Below are 13,720 nucleotides of genomic sequence, written 5' to 3'. Positions count from 1 at the left end.
CCTTTTAAAATATTTATTTATCTATTTATTTATTTATCTGAGCACATGAGCATCACTCTGGAATATATGATGCTGGGGATCAAACTAAGGACCTTGTGTTTGCCAAGTCCATTGCTCTAGCTTCTGGGCCCCTTCCTAGGCCATGGATCTCCAACTTCTGACCATACCCTCTCAGTATGTCTGCCTTTTTAAAAAAATTTTTATTTATTTATTCCCTTTTGTTGCCCTTGTTTTATTGTTGTAATTATTATTGTTGTTGTTATTGATATCATAGTTGTTGGATAGGACAGAGAGAAATGGAGAGAGGAGGGGAAGACAGAGAGGGGGAGAGAAAGACAGACACCTACAGACCTGTTTCACTGTTTGTGAAGCGACACCCCTGCAGGTGGGGAGCTGGGGGCTCGAACCGGGATCCTTAAGCCAGTCCTTGTGCTTTGCGCCACCTGCACTTAACTCCCAGTCTGTCTGCCTTTTAATAAATCTTTTGTTTTATTTATTTATTCTCTTTTGTTGCCCTTATTGTTTTATTATTGTAGTTATTATTGTTGTTATTAATGTCATTGTTATTGGATAGGATAGAGAGAAATGGAGAGAGGAGGGGAAGACATTGTCATTGGGTAGGACAGAGAGAAATAGAGAGAGGAGGGGAAGACAGAGAGGGGGAGAGAAAGAGAGACACCTGCAGACCTGCTTCACCCCTTGTGAAATGACTCCTCTACAGGTGGGGAGCCGGGGTCTCAAACCGGGATCCTTATGCTGGTCCTTGCACTTTGAGCCACCTGAGTTTAACCCACTGCACTACCGCACGACTTCCTTAATAAATCTTTTAAGTTGATCTTTTATTTTTTATTGCCACTAGGGTTGTCACTGGGGCTCAGTGCTGGCACTCTATGAATCTGCCACTCCTAGTGGTCATTTCTTCTCTTTTTTTTTTCCTATTTTTTTTATTGGCTAGGACAGAGAGAAATTAAGAGAAGGAGAGATGGAAGTGGGGGAGTCAGGCGGTAGCGCATTGGGTTAAGCAAAGTGCAAGGACCTGTGTAAGAATCCTGGTTCAAGCCCCTGGCTCCCCACCTGCAGGAAAGTCAATTCACAGGTAGTGAAGTAGGTCTGCAGGTGTCTATCATTCTCTCCCCCTCTCTGTCTTCCCCTTCTCTCTCTATTTCTTTCTGTCCTACCCAATGGCAACAACATCAACAACAACTAAAACAAGGGCAACAAAAGAGAAAATAATTTTTTAATATTTATTTTATTTATTTATTCCCTTTTGTTGCCCTTGTTGTTGTTATTGATGTCATTGTTGTTGGATAGGACAGAGAGAAATGGAGAGAGGAGGGGAAGACAGAGAGGAGGAGAGAAAGATAGACACCTGCAGACCTGCTTCACCGCCTGTGAAGCGACTCCCCTGCAGGTGGGGAGCCGGGGTTCGAACAGGGATCCTCATGCCGGTCCTTGTGCTTTGCGCCACCTGCACTTAGCCCGCTGCGCTACCGCCCGACTCCCAATTTTTTTTTTTCAAAGAGAGAGAGTGGTCTGGGAGGTGGCACAGTAGATAAAGCACTGGACTCTCAAGCATGAGGTCCCAAATTTAATCCTTGGCAACACATGTACCAGAGTGATGTCTGGTTCTTTCTCTCTCTCCTCATATCTTTAAAACAATAAAAGAAAGACAGGAAGGGAAAGAGAGACTTGCAGATATGCTTCACTGCTTATTAAGTGCCCCCCCCCAGCAGGTGGGGGCTCAAACTCAGGTCCTTGTGCATGGTAACGTGTGCTCAACTAGGTGCACCATTGCCTGGCCCCAAATCTTTTAATTTTTTTTAATATTTAGTTATTAATGAGAGACCAGAGAATCACTCTGGCACATGAGAAGATAGGGATTGAACTTGGGATTCATGCTATGATGTCTATTGTTCTAGTGACTGTACCAATTCCCAAGTCATTCTTTCTCAGTCTGTTTGTGGAATCCATTTCTTCTGCCCACCACCCGCATAGCCATTTCTGATCTGTGAAATTTCATCATTGGCCCTCTTGTTTCTCACCCCACACAGTCTCCCTGGTCTATCCCAAACTGGCATCTAGCTTTCTGTTGTTGAATTTCAGATCCACTTTCTAGCTACTGCCACTAGAACACACCACAGAACCATGTCCTGTGTTCTCTCTCCCTCTTTAGATATTTTTAAATCTTTGTACTTATTTATTATTGGATAGAGACAGAGAGAAATTGAGAGGGGAGGGGGAGCTAGAGAGATAGAAAGAGACAGAGAGATAACTGCAGCCCTGCTTCACCACTTGTGAAGCTTTCCCCCTGAAAGTGGGGCTTGAACCTGGGTCCTTGCACGCTGTAGTGTGTGGACTTAACCAGGTGTGCCACCATCTGGCCCCTGTCCTATGTTCTCTATACCCATAGTATGACCCTGTGTCCATTCATTCCCACAGAATCATACAAGTCAAAAAGCACTCCTTTCTCTTCTGTCACATGGCCACTGAATGCCGCAGACACAGCCTCACTATCACAAATCCATTCTCATCTTTCAGTGACCTCTGCTATTGCCTTAGTTCAAACCTTGTGCTCTTCCTCCTAGAATGCTACACTTTTAGGCAAGGGGTAGATAGCATAATGGTTATGCAAAGAGACTCTCATGCCTGAGACTCCAAAGTCCCAGTTTCAATCCCCCCGCACCACCATAAGCCAGAGCTGAACAGTGCTCTGGTAAAAAAAAAAAAAAAAAAAAGACTGCTATACTTTTTATTTATTTATTTATTTTTAAAAAAAGGAGACATTAACAAAACCATAGGATAAGAGGGATACAACTCCACATAGTTCCCACCACCAGATCTCCGTATCCCAGCCCCTCCCCTGATAGCTTTCCTATTCTCTATCCCTCTGGGAGTATGGACCCAAGGGCATTGTGGGATGCAGAAGGTGGAAGGTCTGGCTTCTATAATTGCTTCCCCACTGAACATGGGCATTGACAGGTTGATCCACACTCCCAAGGATGCTATACTTTTATCCCCCCCTCTTTTTCTAGCCTCTAACACTTCTCCAGATGATTCCTTGTAATTGTAGCTCAAATAATCTCTTGAAAATATGAATCTGATCATGTCAGTTTCCTACTTCAAAGCCTCCCCTTTGGCCTAATGCACAAGTCTAGGCTCTTTTTTTATTTCATTATTGTTTATTTGTTTTTTGTTTGTCTTTATTTATTGGATAGAGACAGCTGAGAGGGAGATGGAGAGGGGAGAGACACCTGCAGCCCTGCTTCACCACTTGCAAAGCTTTCCCGCAGCAGGTGGGACTGTAAGCTCAAACCCTGGTCCTTGTGCACTGTAACATGCATTCAACCAGGTGTGTCCCCAAGTCTAGGCTCTTCACCCCAGTGTGTAGATGTTTGCCTCTGCCTCTCTTCAGCCCTATTGCCCCCCACACACACCCTAATAATGCTTCTGCTGTAGTCAGGCTGACCTGCCTTGCCTCAGCCCTGCTATGTCTTCTCTTGGCCCTATTCTTCTGCACACAGTCTCCTAACTCAGAATGCTCTTGGATGCCTGGAAGAAAGAACATCTTTTTTTTTTTTTTTTGCCTCCAAGGTTATTGCTGAGGCTCAGTGCCTGCACTATGAATCCACTACTCCTGTGGCCATTTTTTAAAAATTTTTTATAGGACAGAGAGAAATTGAGAGGGGAGTGTAGAGAGAAAGATAAGACACCTGCAAACCTGCTTCACCACTTCACCTCCTGCAGGTGGGGATGGGAGGTTCGAACCGGGATCCTTGCACAGGTCCGTGTGCTTTGTACTATATATGCTTAGCCCAGTGCGTTATCACCTGGCCCTAGAAAGAACTTCTTGCCATCTCTCTTCACTCTTAGTCTTGGGTGCTCCCTTTTCCAGGCTTCCTTAGCTCTGCTGAAGTTACCCTGTGGTAACCATGCAACATATTATCATTGGACACCCATGATATGCTCGCTATATAACACAGACACTGGAGCTGCTGAGATTAAAACAACCCATTGAGGGGTGAGCTGTGGCACAGCCAGTTGAGTGCACACATTAAAATGTGCAATGATGGGGTCAAGCCCTCACTTTCCACCTGTGGGGTGGGAGGACAAGGCTTCACAAGTAGTGAAGCAGGTCTGTAGGTATCTTTCTCCCTCTCTATCTCCTCCTCTCCTATCAATTTCTCTCTGTTCTATCAAATAAAGTATTAAGTGGGGCCAGGTACACCTAATTGAATGCACATGTTACAATGCACAAGGACCTGGATTCGAGCCCCCGGTCCCCACCTGCAGGGGGAAATCTTTGCAGTGATGAAGCTGGGCTGCAGTTGTCTTCTCTTTCTCTCCCTACCCTCTTGATTTCTGGCTGTCTGTATCTAATAAATAAATATAATAAAACATTTTAAATACAACTGTTTCTTTAAAAAAATAAAATATTAGCTTGTCAAAAAAGATGTATTTTTCTATGCAAAAATGAGCCATGACTTACCTGAAAACCCAATAGAAAGAAAAACTAAAAAGAGGAAAAATGACTTCCAGGAATGGTGGAATTGTAGTGCTATGACTGAACCCCAGCAATGACCCTAGTGGCAAAACAATCAAATAAAATTTTAAAAATGGAGCCCTGCTGTGACATCTCTCCTCCTTCTGTCTCTCTGTTCTTGTTCTTTTTTTTTCTTGCCTCCAGGGTTATCACTAGTTCTTGGTGTCTGCACTACGAATCCACTGCTCCTAGAGGCCATTTTTCCCATTTTTGTTGTCCTTGTTGTTGTTGGATAGGACAGAGAGAAATCGAGAGAGGAGGGGAAGAAAGAGAGGGAGAGAGACAGATAGACACCTGCAGACCTGATTCACTGCTTGTGAAGCAACCTCCCTGCAAGTGGGGGGCCGGGGGCTTGAACTAGGCTAGGACCCTTACACCGGTCTTTGTGCTTCATGCCATATGCGCTTAACCCACTGCACTATAGCCTGGCCCCTGCTCTTTTTTTTTTTTTTTAATAAATTAAAGATGAAAAAATATTAGAAAATGGAAAGCTTACCCAGAGGGTTCAAAAAGGCTCATGCTTCCAAGTCCTTTCCTAAACGACAAGCTCTCCAATGAGGAGATAGTGACATTCATCTTTATGCATGTGATGAACAGATGAATACTCAGTTCATAATGAATGGATGACTGAACAAAGAAATGAAAATAAGTTTAATCAATTCCCCCTCTATCTTCCTATTGCTACAGGAATTCTTCCATTATACTGTGTATCGCCCTGTAGTTATGTTTACAGTTTAGCATCTCCAGACACAGTTAGCTCAGCACGTTAGAGCGCAGGATTTGCCTGCCTGAGGTTCCAGATTCAGTTCTTAGCAGCATCACAAGCCACAGCTGAATGCTACACTGGTTGGTTTTCATTTTCTAATATTTTTTAAATCTTCCGTCTATTTTTCTTTTTAATTATCTCCTAGACTGTGAACCTTTCGAGTCCCCTTTTGATCTGCTTCTATTTCCCTAGCGCTCAGAAAAGGACACTGCTTTGTCTTTCTACACTAAAAGCACACATCCAACCAGTCTTTTTTTTTTTTTTTTCCAGCTGGGGCTTCAGACCGGCATGATTCTACTGCCCCTGGTGAGTCTTCCCTCCCACCCCCACCCCTGCTTTATAATCTCAAATAAAGAAGACCAGAGGGTTGGGGAAGATAGCATAATAGTTATGCAAACAAATTAATACCTGAGGCTCTGAGGTCCCAGGTTCAATCCCTCAAACCACCATAAGTCAGATCTGAGCTATCCTCTGGTAAAAAATAAATAAATAAATAAATAAATAAATAAAAAGATAAATAAATAAATAAAATAAACATTTTAAAAGAGCGAGAACAGAGACAGACAAAGAAGAGACGTCACAGTAGGGTTCTGCCATTTCTGAAACTTCCCTGTGCACAATGCACCATGGGGTACTGGGGGTTCGAAACTGGATTGTTGTGCATGTAAAGTGTGTGCTCTAGTGGGTGGGCCACCTCCTAATCCATATCTATATCTTCTTATTCTCAGAGCCACAGATATGTAATAGACAGAGAGGTCTGTATGTGGTACTCCCACAAACCTCAGGACCCCCAACATGGTCTTTCTCAGGGAACACTGTAAATTAAGATCAGAAAATTCAGGGATCATAGCATTCCTCTATTGCAACTTCCAAAGATTCTTCATAAGCTCAAGAATGCCCCTGCCAGCCTCTGACTTGCAAATTATCATTGATAGGGAGCTCACTCCCTATAATGTAGCCAATCCCACTTGTCCATAGCTGACAGAGTGGGGCTGCTATGTAGCGTTTCTTTTCATGCATAAAGAAACCAGCACAAAGCAGTAAAAAGAACTGGGGAGATTTGAACAAACCTACCTCCCCATTTCTTAACTTTCCAAACAAAGAATTAACCTTTCTGGGCCTGTCTCCTCATCAGCAAAAACAGGGATAATGATGACTTACTTTATTGCAGTGAATAAATAAGAAGCCCTGGGCCAAGCAGTGGCACACCTGGTTAAGTGCACATAGTACAGTGCGCAAGGTCCCAGGTTCAAGCCCCTGGTCCCTACTTGCAGATGGGAATCTTCACGAGTGGTGGAGTAGAGCTGCAGGTGTCTCTCTGTCTCTCTCACTCTCTACCTCCCCTTCCCTCTCAATTTCTGGCTGTCTCTACCCAATAAATAAATAAATATTAAAAAATAAGAAGCCGGGAGTTGGGCGGTATCGCAGTGGGTTAAGTGCACGTGGTGCGAAGCTCAAGGACCAGCTGAAAGATCCCGGTTTGAGCCCCCGGCTCCTCACCTGCAGAGGAGTCGCTTCACAAGCGGTGAAGCAGGTCTGTAGGTGTCTGTCTTTCTCTCCCCCTCTCTGTCTTCCCCTCCTCTCTCCATTTCTCTCTGTCCTATCCAACAACAACATCAATAACAACAACAATAACTATAACAACAATAAAACAAGGGCAACAAAAGGGAAAATAAATAAATATAAAAAAATTAAAAGTAAATAAGAAGCCCTGACTGAGGTGCCTATCATAGTGCTTTCTGAGGGGCCTGGGAAGTGACTTAATGGGTAAAGCACGGACCATCCTGTGGGTGAGGCTGTGGATTTGGTCCTCAGTACTGCACCAAGGGTAGCACTAACATTTCCTCATAGATTGTGGAGCAGGGCTTTCATCACTTTCTCTCTCTCTAAAAACACAGAATAAGGATTGGGCCTGTTAAAATATTGTAACCCACTATTAATCACAAATGAAAAATGAAAAAAAAAGATTGGACCTGAACACAGCTCAGTAGTATCACCCATGTTCAAGGCCCTGGGTTCATTCCCCAGCACCAGCATTTGAAAAACAAACAAAAGGGGCGGGCACTAGCCCAACAGGTTAAGCACACATGGTGCAAAGCACAAGGACCAGCATAATGATCTCAGTTAGATCCCCTTGTGCCCATCTGCAGGGGGGTTACTTCACAGGCAGTGAAGCAGATCTGCAGGTGTCTTTCTCTCTCCTTCTCTGTCTTCCCCTCCTCTCTCGATTTCTCTCTGTCCTATCCAACAACACCACCAGCAATGGCAACAATAACAACAACAAGAGCAACAAAATGGAAAAATGGCCTCCAGGAGCAGTGGATTCGTAGTTCGTAGTGCAGGCACAGAGCCCCAGCAATAACCCTGGTGGTAAAAAAAAAAAAAAAAAAAAACATAGTTCCTTAATTATAAGCCCTTTATATGGAGTCAAATTTGACTCCTAAAGATGTCAATCAATTGGAAGTGCTCCACAAATGGTCAAGAATCCAGGCTTCACAACCCTCGACTTCTTCACTCTTCTTCCTGCCTCTCTTCTCTGGGTTTTTCTTTCTCTCTCTTCACCCAATGAGCTGCCTCCCACTCCCCACCTCCCCGTTCACTTTGTACCTTCACACGTGTCACCACGTTCTTGGAATCCTGCGCTGCAGCTGCAGCGGCCCAAGGGCACCAGCCACTCGCCGTCGGCCCCACAGTGCATGCGTGGGGGACTGCCTGGCTCCCCTTCTGAGTGTTCCACGCACGTGCCAGTCACCTCCACCAGCGTGGAGAAGGCGCTCTCGGCAGCCGTGGCTGGGAACACCGCCAGGCCCCGCACTGTGGCTCGGCACTGCTTGTAGTAGACTCGCACGGAGACCAGTGCCACGCAGGCGCCCACGTCCTGGAAGGCCAGGTGGAAACCCCTGCGGCTCAGTGGGCCGATCTCCCGCACCTCTGTGTTCAGTTTCATCTTGCGCTCGCCCAGGTCGCCCTGGGTGAAGCTCTCGTCTGCTGCGATTGTGTCGATCTTGCGTGGCCGACTGCCGGGACCGAGACGTCCATGACCCAGGTCGACCTCGGTTTCCAGGTAGTAGACGTTGAACGTTTCCTTGCAGGTTCCCGAGGCACCGGGGATGCTGCTGCAGTCTCGAAGCGTGAACTGCAGCTCCACGAAGATGCGTTGCCCGCGGCCACGGCTGATCCAGCCAGTCTGCAGCCAGTTGTCCTGGTTGGGCTCCAGCACATTGCATACCTGGTATGTGCGGATGGGTCGGTCATGTTCGTCCACGCCACTAATCTCCTCCCACTGTGGAGAGGAGAGGGAGAGGACAAAGATACTGGCATCTCAGAGTCAAGTCACCCCCAGGAAGTTGAGTCACCACAGTAATTCACTGTAAAAGCCTTCTTCCGAGGACTGGGCATTGGTGCATCCAGGAGAGTGCATGTTACCATGTGAAAGGGCCCAGGTTCAAACTCTGGCTCCCCACCTGCAGGGGAAGCTTCACAAGCGATAAAGCAGTGCTGCAGGTGTCTCTTTTTCTCTTTCCCTTTCTATCTCCCCCACCCTTCTCAATTTTTCCCTATCTTATATGAAGGTAAGGAAGGAAGGGAGGGAGGGAGGGAGGAAGGGAGAAAAGAAAGAAGGAAGGAAGGAAGGGAGAAAGGAAGAAAGAGAGAGAGAAAATGGAGAGAAAGAGAAAGAAAGGAAGGGGGAGGGCTACCAGGAGCTGTGGATTCATTGTACAGGTTCCAAAAACCAACAATAACTGGTGACAATTAAAATAAATGACTAACTAAATAAATTAACGAATACCTCCTTCTTCATCATTTCAACTTCTCTTCTCACCCTCTCTCACACCATGCATACCCCTGAGATTTTTAAGAGGAAGACTTGGAAAAACATTGAAGTCAGGGAGTCAGGCAGTAGCACAGTGGGTTAAGCGCTCATGGCGCTAAGCGCAAGGACTGGTGTAAGGATCCCAATTCGAGCCCCCAGCTCCTCACCTGCAGGGGGGGTCGCTTTGCAAGCAGTGAAACAGGTCTGCAGGTGTTTATCTTTCTCTCTCCCTCTCTGTTTTCCCCTCCTCTCTCCATTTCTCTCTGTCCTATCTAACAACGACAACATCAACAACAACAACAATAATAACTACAAAAACAAAAAAAAGGGCAACAAAAGGGAAAATAAATAGATATTTTAAAAAAGAAAAATATTGAAGTCAATTGAATCTAGGTCTTAATTTTATAAATGGGAAACTGAGGCTCCAGAGAGAGAGTGGTGGCGAGGTAAGCATGCTGCCTGGAGACCCCTGGATGTCCCTTCAGTGCCCTTTTGTTTCTCACACCACTGCATTCTGCACTTTCTACCCCCATCACAAGTTTCCAGGCCTCTTTTAGGATCTCAAGTCTTGCTTGTTCTGTCAATTTTTCAATCAGCAGCACTGTTTAGAGAATCTACCCTTTGGAAGGCACTGTCCAGCATTGGCACCATCCAGATGACACATTACTGTTGTTAGACACAGCCAATTCTCTCATTTTATCATTTTTAACTGTCTTACTTAAGACTCAGTATTTTCTTTTCTTTTTTTTAAAAGATTTTATTTATTTATTAATGAGAAAGATAGGAGAGAGAGAAAGAACCAGACATCACTCTGGTACATGTGCTGCCAGGGATCGAACTCAGGACCTCATGCTTGAGAGTCTAGTGCCTTAGCCACTGCACCCCCTCCAGGACCACAGCTTCTGCTAAGACTCAGTATTTTCTAACAGGGCACTCTGGCTTGAATCCAAGGCTGCTGGGGACCACATGCTCTCAGAAGCATTCTGATCTGATGTAACCATGAGGAGCTAAAAAGAGATGAGTCTTGGGCCACTAGAGAATCCCTGAGGAAAGGGAAGGGGAAATTTTTTACACTTACCCCATTGCTTGGTAGAGAAGTCCAGCCCAGCTCAGCCTGGGAGGCTTTGGAATCCAGGAGGATGACTAGGGGAGGGGAAGACACATATGTCAATGGAGAGACCCTGAACCAGAAGTTCAGGAGGGTGGAAACTCACTGGTGGATTCATTGTGAATTTGAGTGAGACAAAGTACACAGACAAGTTTCCCCCACTCCCTACATCCCCTGGAGGGGTGTGAGTAACTCAGGTACTTCCAGACAGAGGTAGCCCTTACAATTAGGGAAGTAGTTGGTGCTAGTTTTATATGACTGCTGTTGAAAGTTACCACAGTTTATGGCTTAAAACTACAGACATTCATTTTCTCAAAGTTATGGAGGTCAGAATTTGAGAATCTGGGCTGACAAACTAGCTCACTTGCTGCTTTGCCATGTGCTCTACCCAGATTTGAGCCTGGTCCCCACTATATTGAAGTAAGTTTTGATGCTGTGGCCTCTTTCACAGTCTTTCTGCCTTTTCTGTCTCTATTTTTAAGAAGGATAATAAGTGGCCCCCGAGGTGGTACAGTGGATTAAGCACTGGCTAATTAAACATCTTGAGCATGAGGTCTCAAATTCAATCCCTGACAGCACATGTACCAGAGTAATGATCTGGTTCTTTATCTTTCCCTTCCTTCTCCTCCTCTTCCTATCTCCCTCATAAACAAATAAATATCTTTTAGAAAACAAAAAAGAATAATAATAAGTTGGAAGTCCATTTCATTGGCCTAAAAGCAAGGTGTTGGCAGAGCTGGTTTCTTCTGGAGAATCTGACAGAATTAATCTCCTTACCTTCTTTTTTATTTATTTCTTTATTGGGGAATTAATGTTTTACATTCAACAGTAAATACAATAGTTTGTACATGCATAACATTCCCCAGTTTCCCATTTAACAATACAACCCCCACTATGTCATTTATCATCCTTCATGGACCTGTATTCTCCCCACCCACCCACCCCAGCGTCTTTTACTTTGGTGCAATATTCCAATTCCATTTCATTTCAGGTTCTACTTGTGTTTTCTTTTCTGATCTTGTTTTTCAACTTCTGCCTGAGAGTGAGATCATCCCATATTCATCCTTCTGTTTCTGACTTATTTCACTCAACATGATTTTTTCAAGGTCCATCTCCTTACCTTCTTTAATCTGTAATGACCACCTAGATTCCTTGGCTTGTGGCCTCCTCCTCCATCTTCATATTGCATCATAATCTCTGCTTCTGTCACTGCATTACCTTTTCCTCTAGTTTTGACTCCTCTCATTCCTCTTATATGAATCATTACAATTACACTGATTACATCAAAACAATCCAGGATAAAAATCTCCATTTCAAGATCCTTAATCATACAGGCAAAGGGTAGCATAATAGTTATGTAAAAAGACTTCAATGCCTGAGGCTTCAAATTCCCATGTTCAATACCCTGCACCATCATAAGTCAGAGCTGAGCAGTGCTCTGGTAAAATTAATGAATTAAATTAAATATATAATGCAGGCAAAGCGTTTTGTTATTTAAGATAACACAGGCTCTGAAATTTTGGGCATGGACATATTTGAGGAGTTTTTATTTAACCTGCCACAGTGTCCATAGGAAGTCTTAAGACTGACTCAAAAATAAGAGAGTGTCAGTGAAACTCTAGATTTCTCAAGCTTCCTAAATTATAACTAGGTGTCAAGATGAAAGAGAAAGTGAGTATATCAGAAAATTCCTATATACAACCCCAAATACATTCAGACTCAGCAATTATTCTTAGTATTGGATCACCAAGGATGGAGGAAACCATCTGATTATTCATGGGAAAACAAAGTAGGGAGACCTTACCAGCAGGAAAATTAAAAATCTCTCATCTCCTCAGCCATCTCCCATTTGGGGAGCTGTCACCTCCACTTCCTTTGAAGTATATCAGAGCTACACACACACACACACACACACACACACACACACACACACACACACACGGCATATGCCCATGACCCCACCTACATCAAAACGATGTAGTCATTTTCTTCCCTTAAGAGGCATCAGACCAGCATTCTGAATTTAGCTCCCAGTATCTGTCCCAAGAAAATCACTGGCTTGGACAGCACAGCACTAGCAGAGACAGGACCCCTGGCTGTCCTGAAATCTTGGATGATTACCCATCTGGAGCATAAGCAAGGGGGTGGGGTTCTATGATGAGGGCCTCTAAGAGCGTTGGCTGTAGAGGCATCAGCAACAGTGGGAAAGGACCTCCGACAGCATCCTGATTTCCTTATAAGTGACAGCACATGAGAATTACATATTGGAAAGCCTAAGAGATCCAGCATGCAGACCAACCTAGCAATCAACCCCTCAGATTCCAGCTCCTCAGGATTCTGCACCTGCATATGACGCGTCTGGATTCAACTGAGCGTACAGCTCCCCCCAAATCCAGAATCAGAGACAAGATGCAGACTCTGGTAACACAAGCAGACTTAGCCCAGCTAGGCTACGCCAACCGCGCCTGTTTAGTCTATGCTCCGGATTCAGCACTGCGGACAGCTCACCAACACGTCGGACAGTTCCCAGATCCAGCCCACCCGCATCCAGCGCTCCATCCCCTCCGCGCACAGGGGTCCCTTACCCCCTAGCGCTCCTGTGCGGTTTCCATTCCGTCCACCCCCACGCCTTCGAGCTCACCTCCGCATCTCCAGGTCTCCTTTGCTCTCTTCATTTCCCCACCCCCACACCTCCCAGCTCCAATCGCTCAGCCTGTCCATCTCACCGGCCCCTAATCCTCCTCCTCCTCCTCTTGCTTCCAACGCTCCTGGTCTTTTTCTTTCCCAGCCTCCCAGGTCTCCAGCCCTCTAGCTCCCCAATGCCTCTCTTCTGCATTGCTTCGCCACCTTTTGCTCTGTCTTTTCTGTCTGTGTTTCCCGCTTGCTTTAAACCCCAATAAAGACCCCTGTCTCTCGACTGCATCCCTGACCCCCCAGTCCCCTATCTCACCTCCTCCCAGCAAGCTTGGAATCTTTTGGCATCCCAGGCTCCAAGAACAACCACCAGTCTCCTTACCTTCCTCAGCGGTCCCGGGCCTCCCGGGTCCCAAAAGCAATGCGAGACAGAGCGGCGTCAAGCAGACCAACAGGCGCAGAGGATGCGGGCCAGCGCCGGTCTCCATGGTCCGCAGACCGAGCTGTCAGTACAGCGGCGGCTTAAGCCGCGCCAGCCCCAGCACCGCTGAGCAGTGCCCCCAGACCCCAGCACCGGCTGGGGGCGGGACCTCGCCGGTTACCATCATCCATGGGGACCAATCACTAGGCACCTCTAAGGAAGGTCCACCAATCCCCGCCAGCAGGGGGTGGAGCTTCATAAGCCAGGGGTGGATCCGCTAACTGGAGGGGGGAAGGAAAGGGGTCCCGCCAAGCTCCAAATTGTGGGGGTGGGGCAGAGCTGAATGCTGGCGGAACTCCTGGGGAGCTGCAGGAGCGAGAGTGGCCAACCCCCAGCGCTGCACCTCCCGCTGTTAGTGCTGATAAGTGGACAATGTG

The 13,720-nt window shown here is 45.9% G+C and overlaps 1 protein-coding gene across 1 annotated transcript in view; it reads right to left on the bottom strand.

Annotated features, from left to right (window-relative positions):
- Window positions 1-13,366, bottom strand: part of EPHA10 (EPH receptor A10) — a 68,494-nt gene extending 55,128 nt beyond the window's left edge. The window contains exons 1-3 of the mRNA XM_060206183.1: window positions 13,245-13,366; window positions 10,199-10,263; window positions 7,914-8,589 (exon numbers count right to left, since the gene is read on the bottom strand). Coding sequence (XP_060062166.1) covers window positions 7,914-8,589; window positions 10,199-10,263; window positions 13,245-13,350 — 847 coding nt within the window. The 5' untranslated portion in view covers window positions 13,351-13,366. The remainder of the gene's footprint in view (window positions 1-7,913; window positions 8,590-10,198; window positions 10,264-13,244) is intronic.
- Window positions 13,367-13,720: the final 354 nt, after the last annotated feature.

This window comes from Erinaceus europaeus, chromosome 13, assembly GCF_950295315.1.
Source record: "Erinaceus europaeus chromosome 13, mEriEur2.1, whole genome shotgun sequence".
NCBI lineage: Eukaryota > Metazoa > Chordata > Mammalia > Eulipotyphla > Erinaceidae > Erinaceus > Erinaceus europaeus.
Note: the sequence above shows the minus strand (reverse complement) of the source record. Positions and strands in the feature narration are given on the sequence as shown.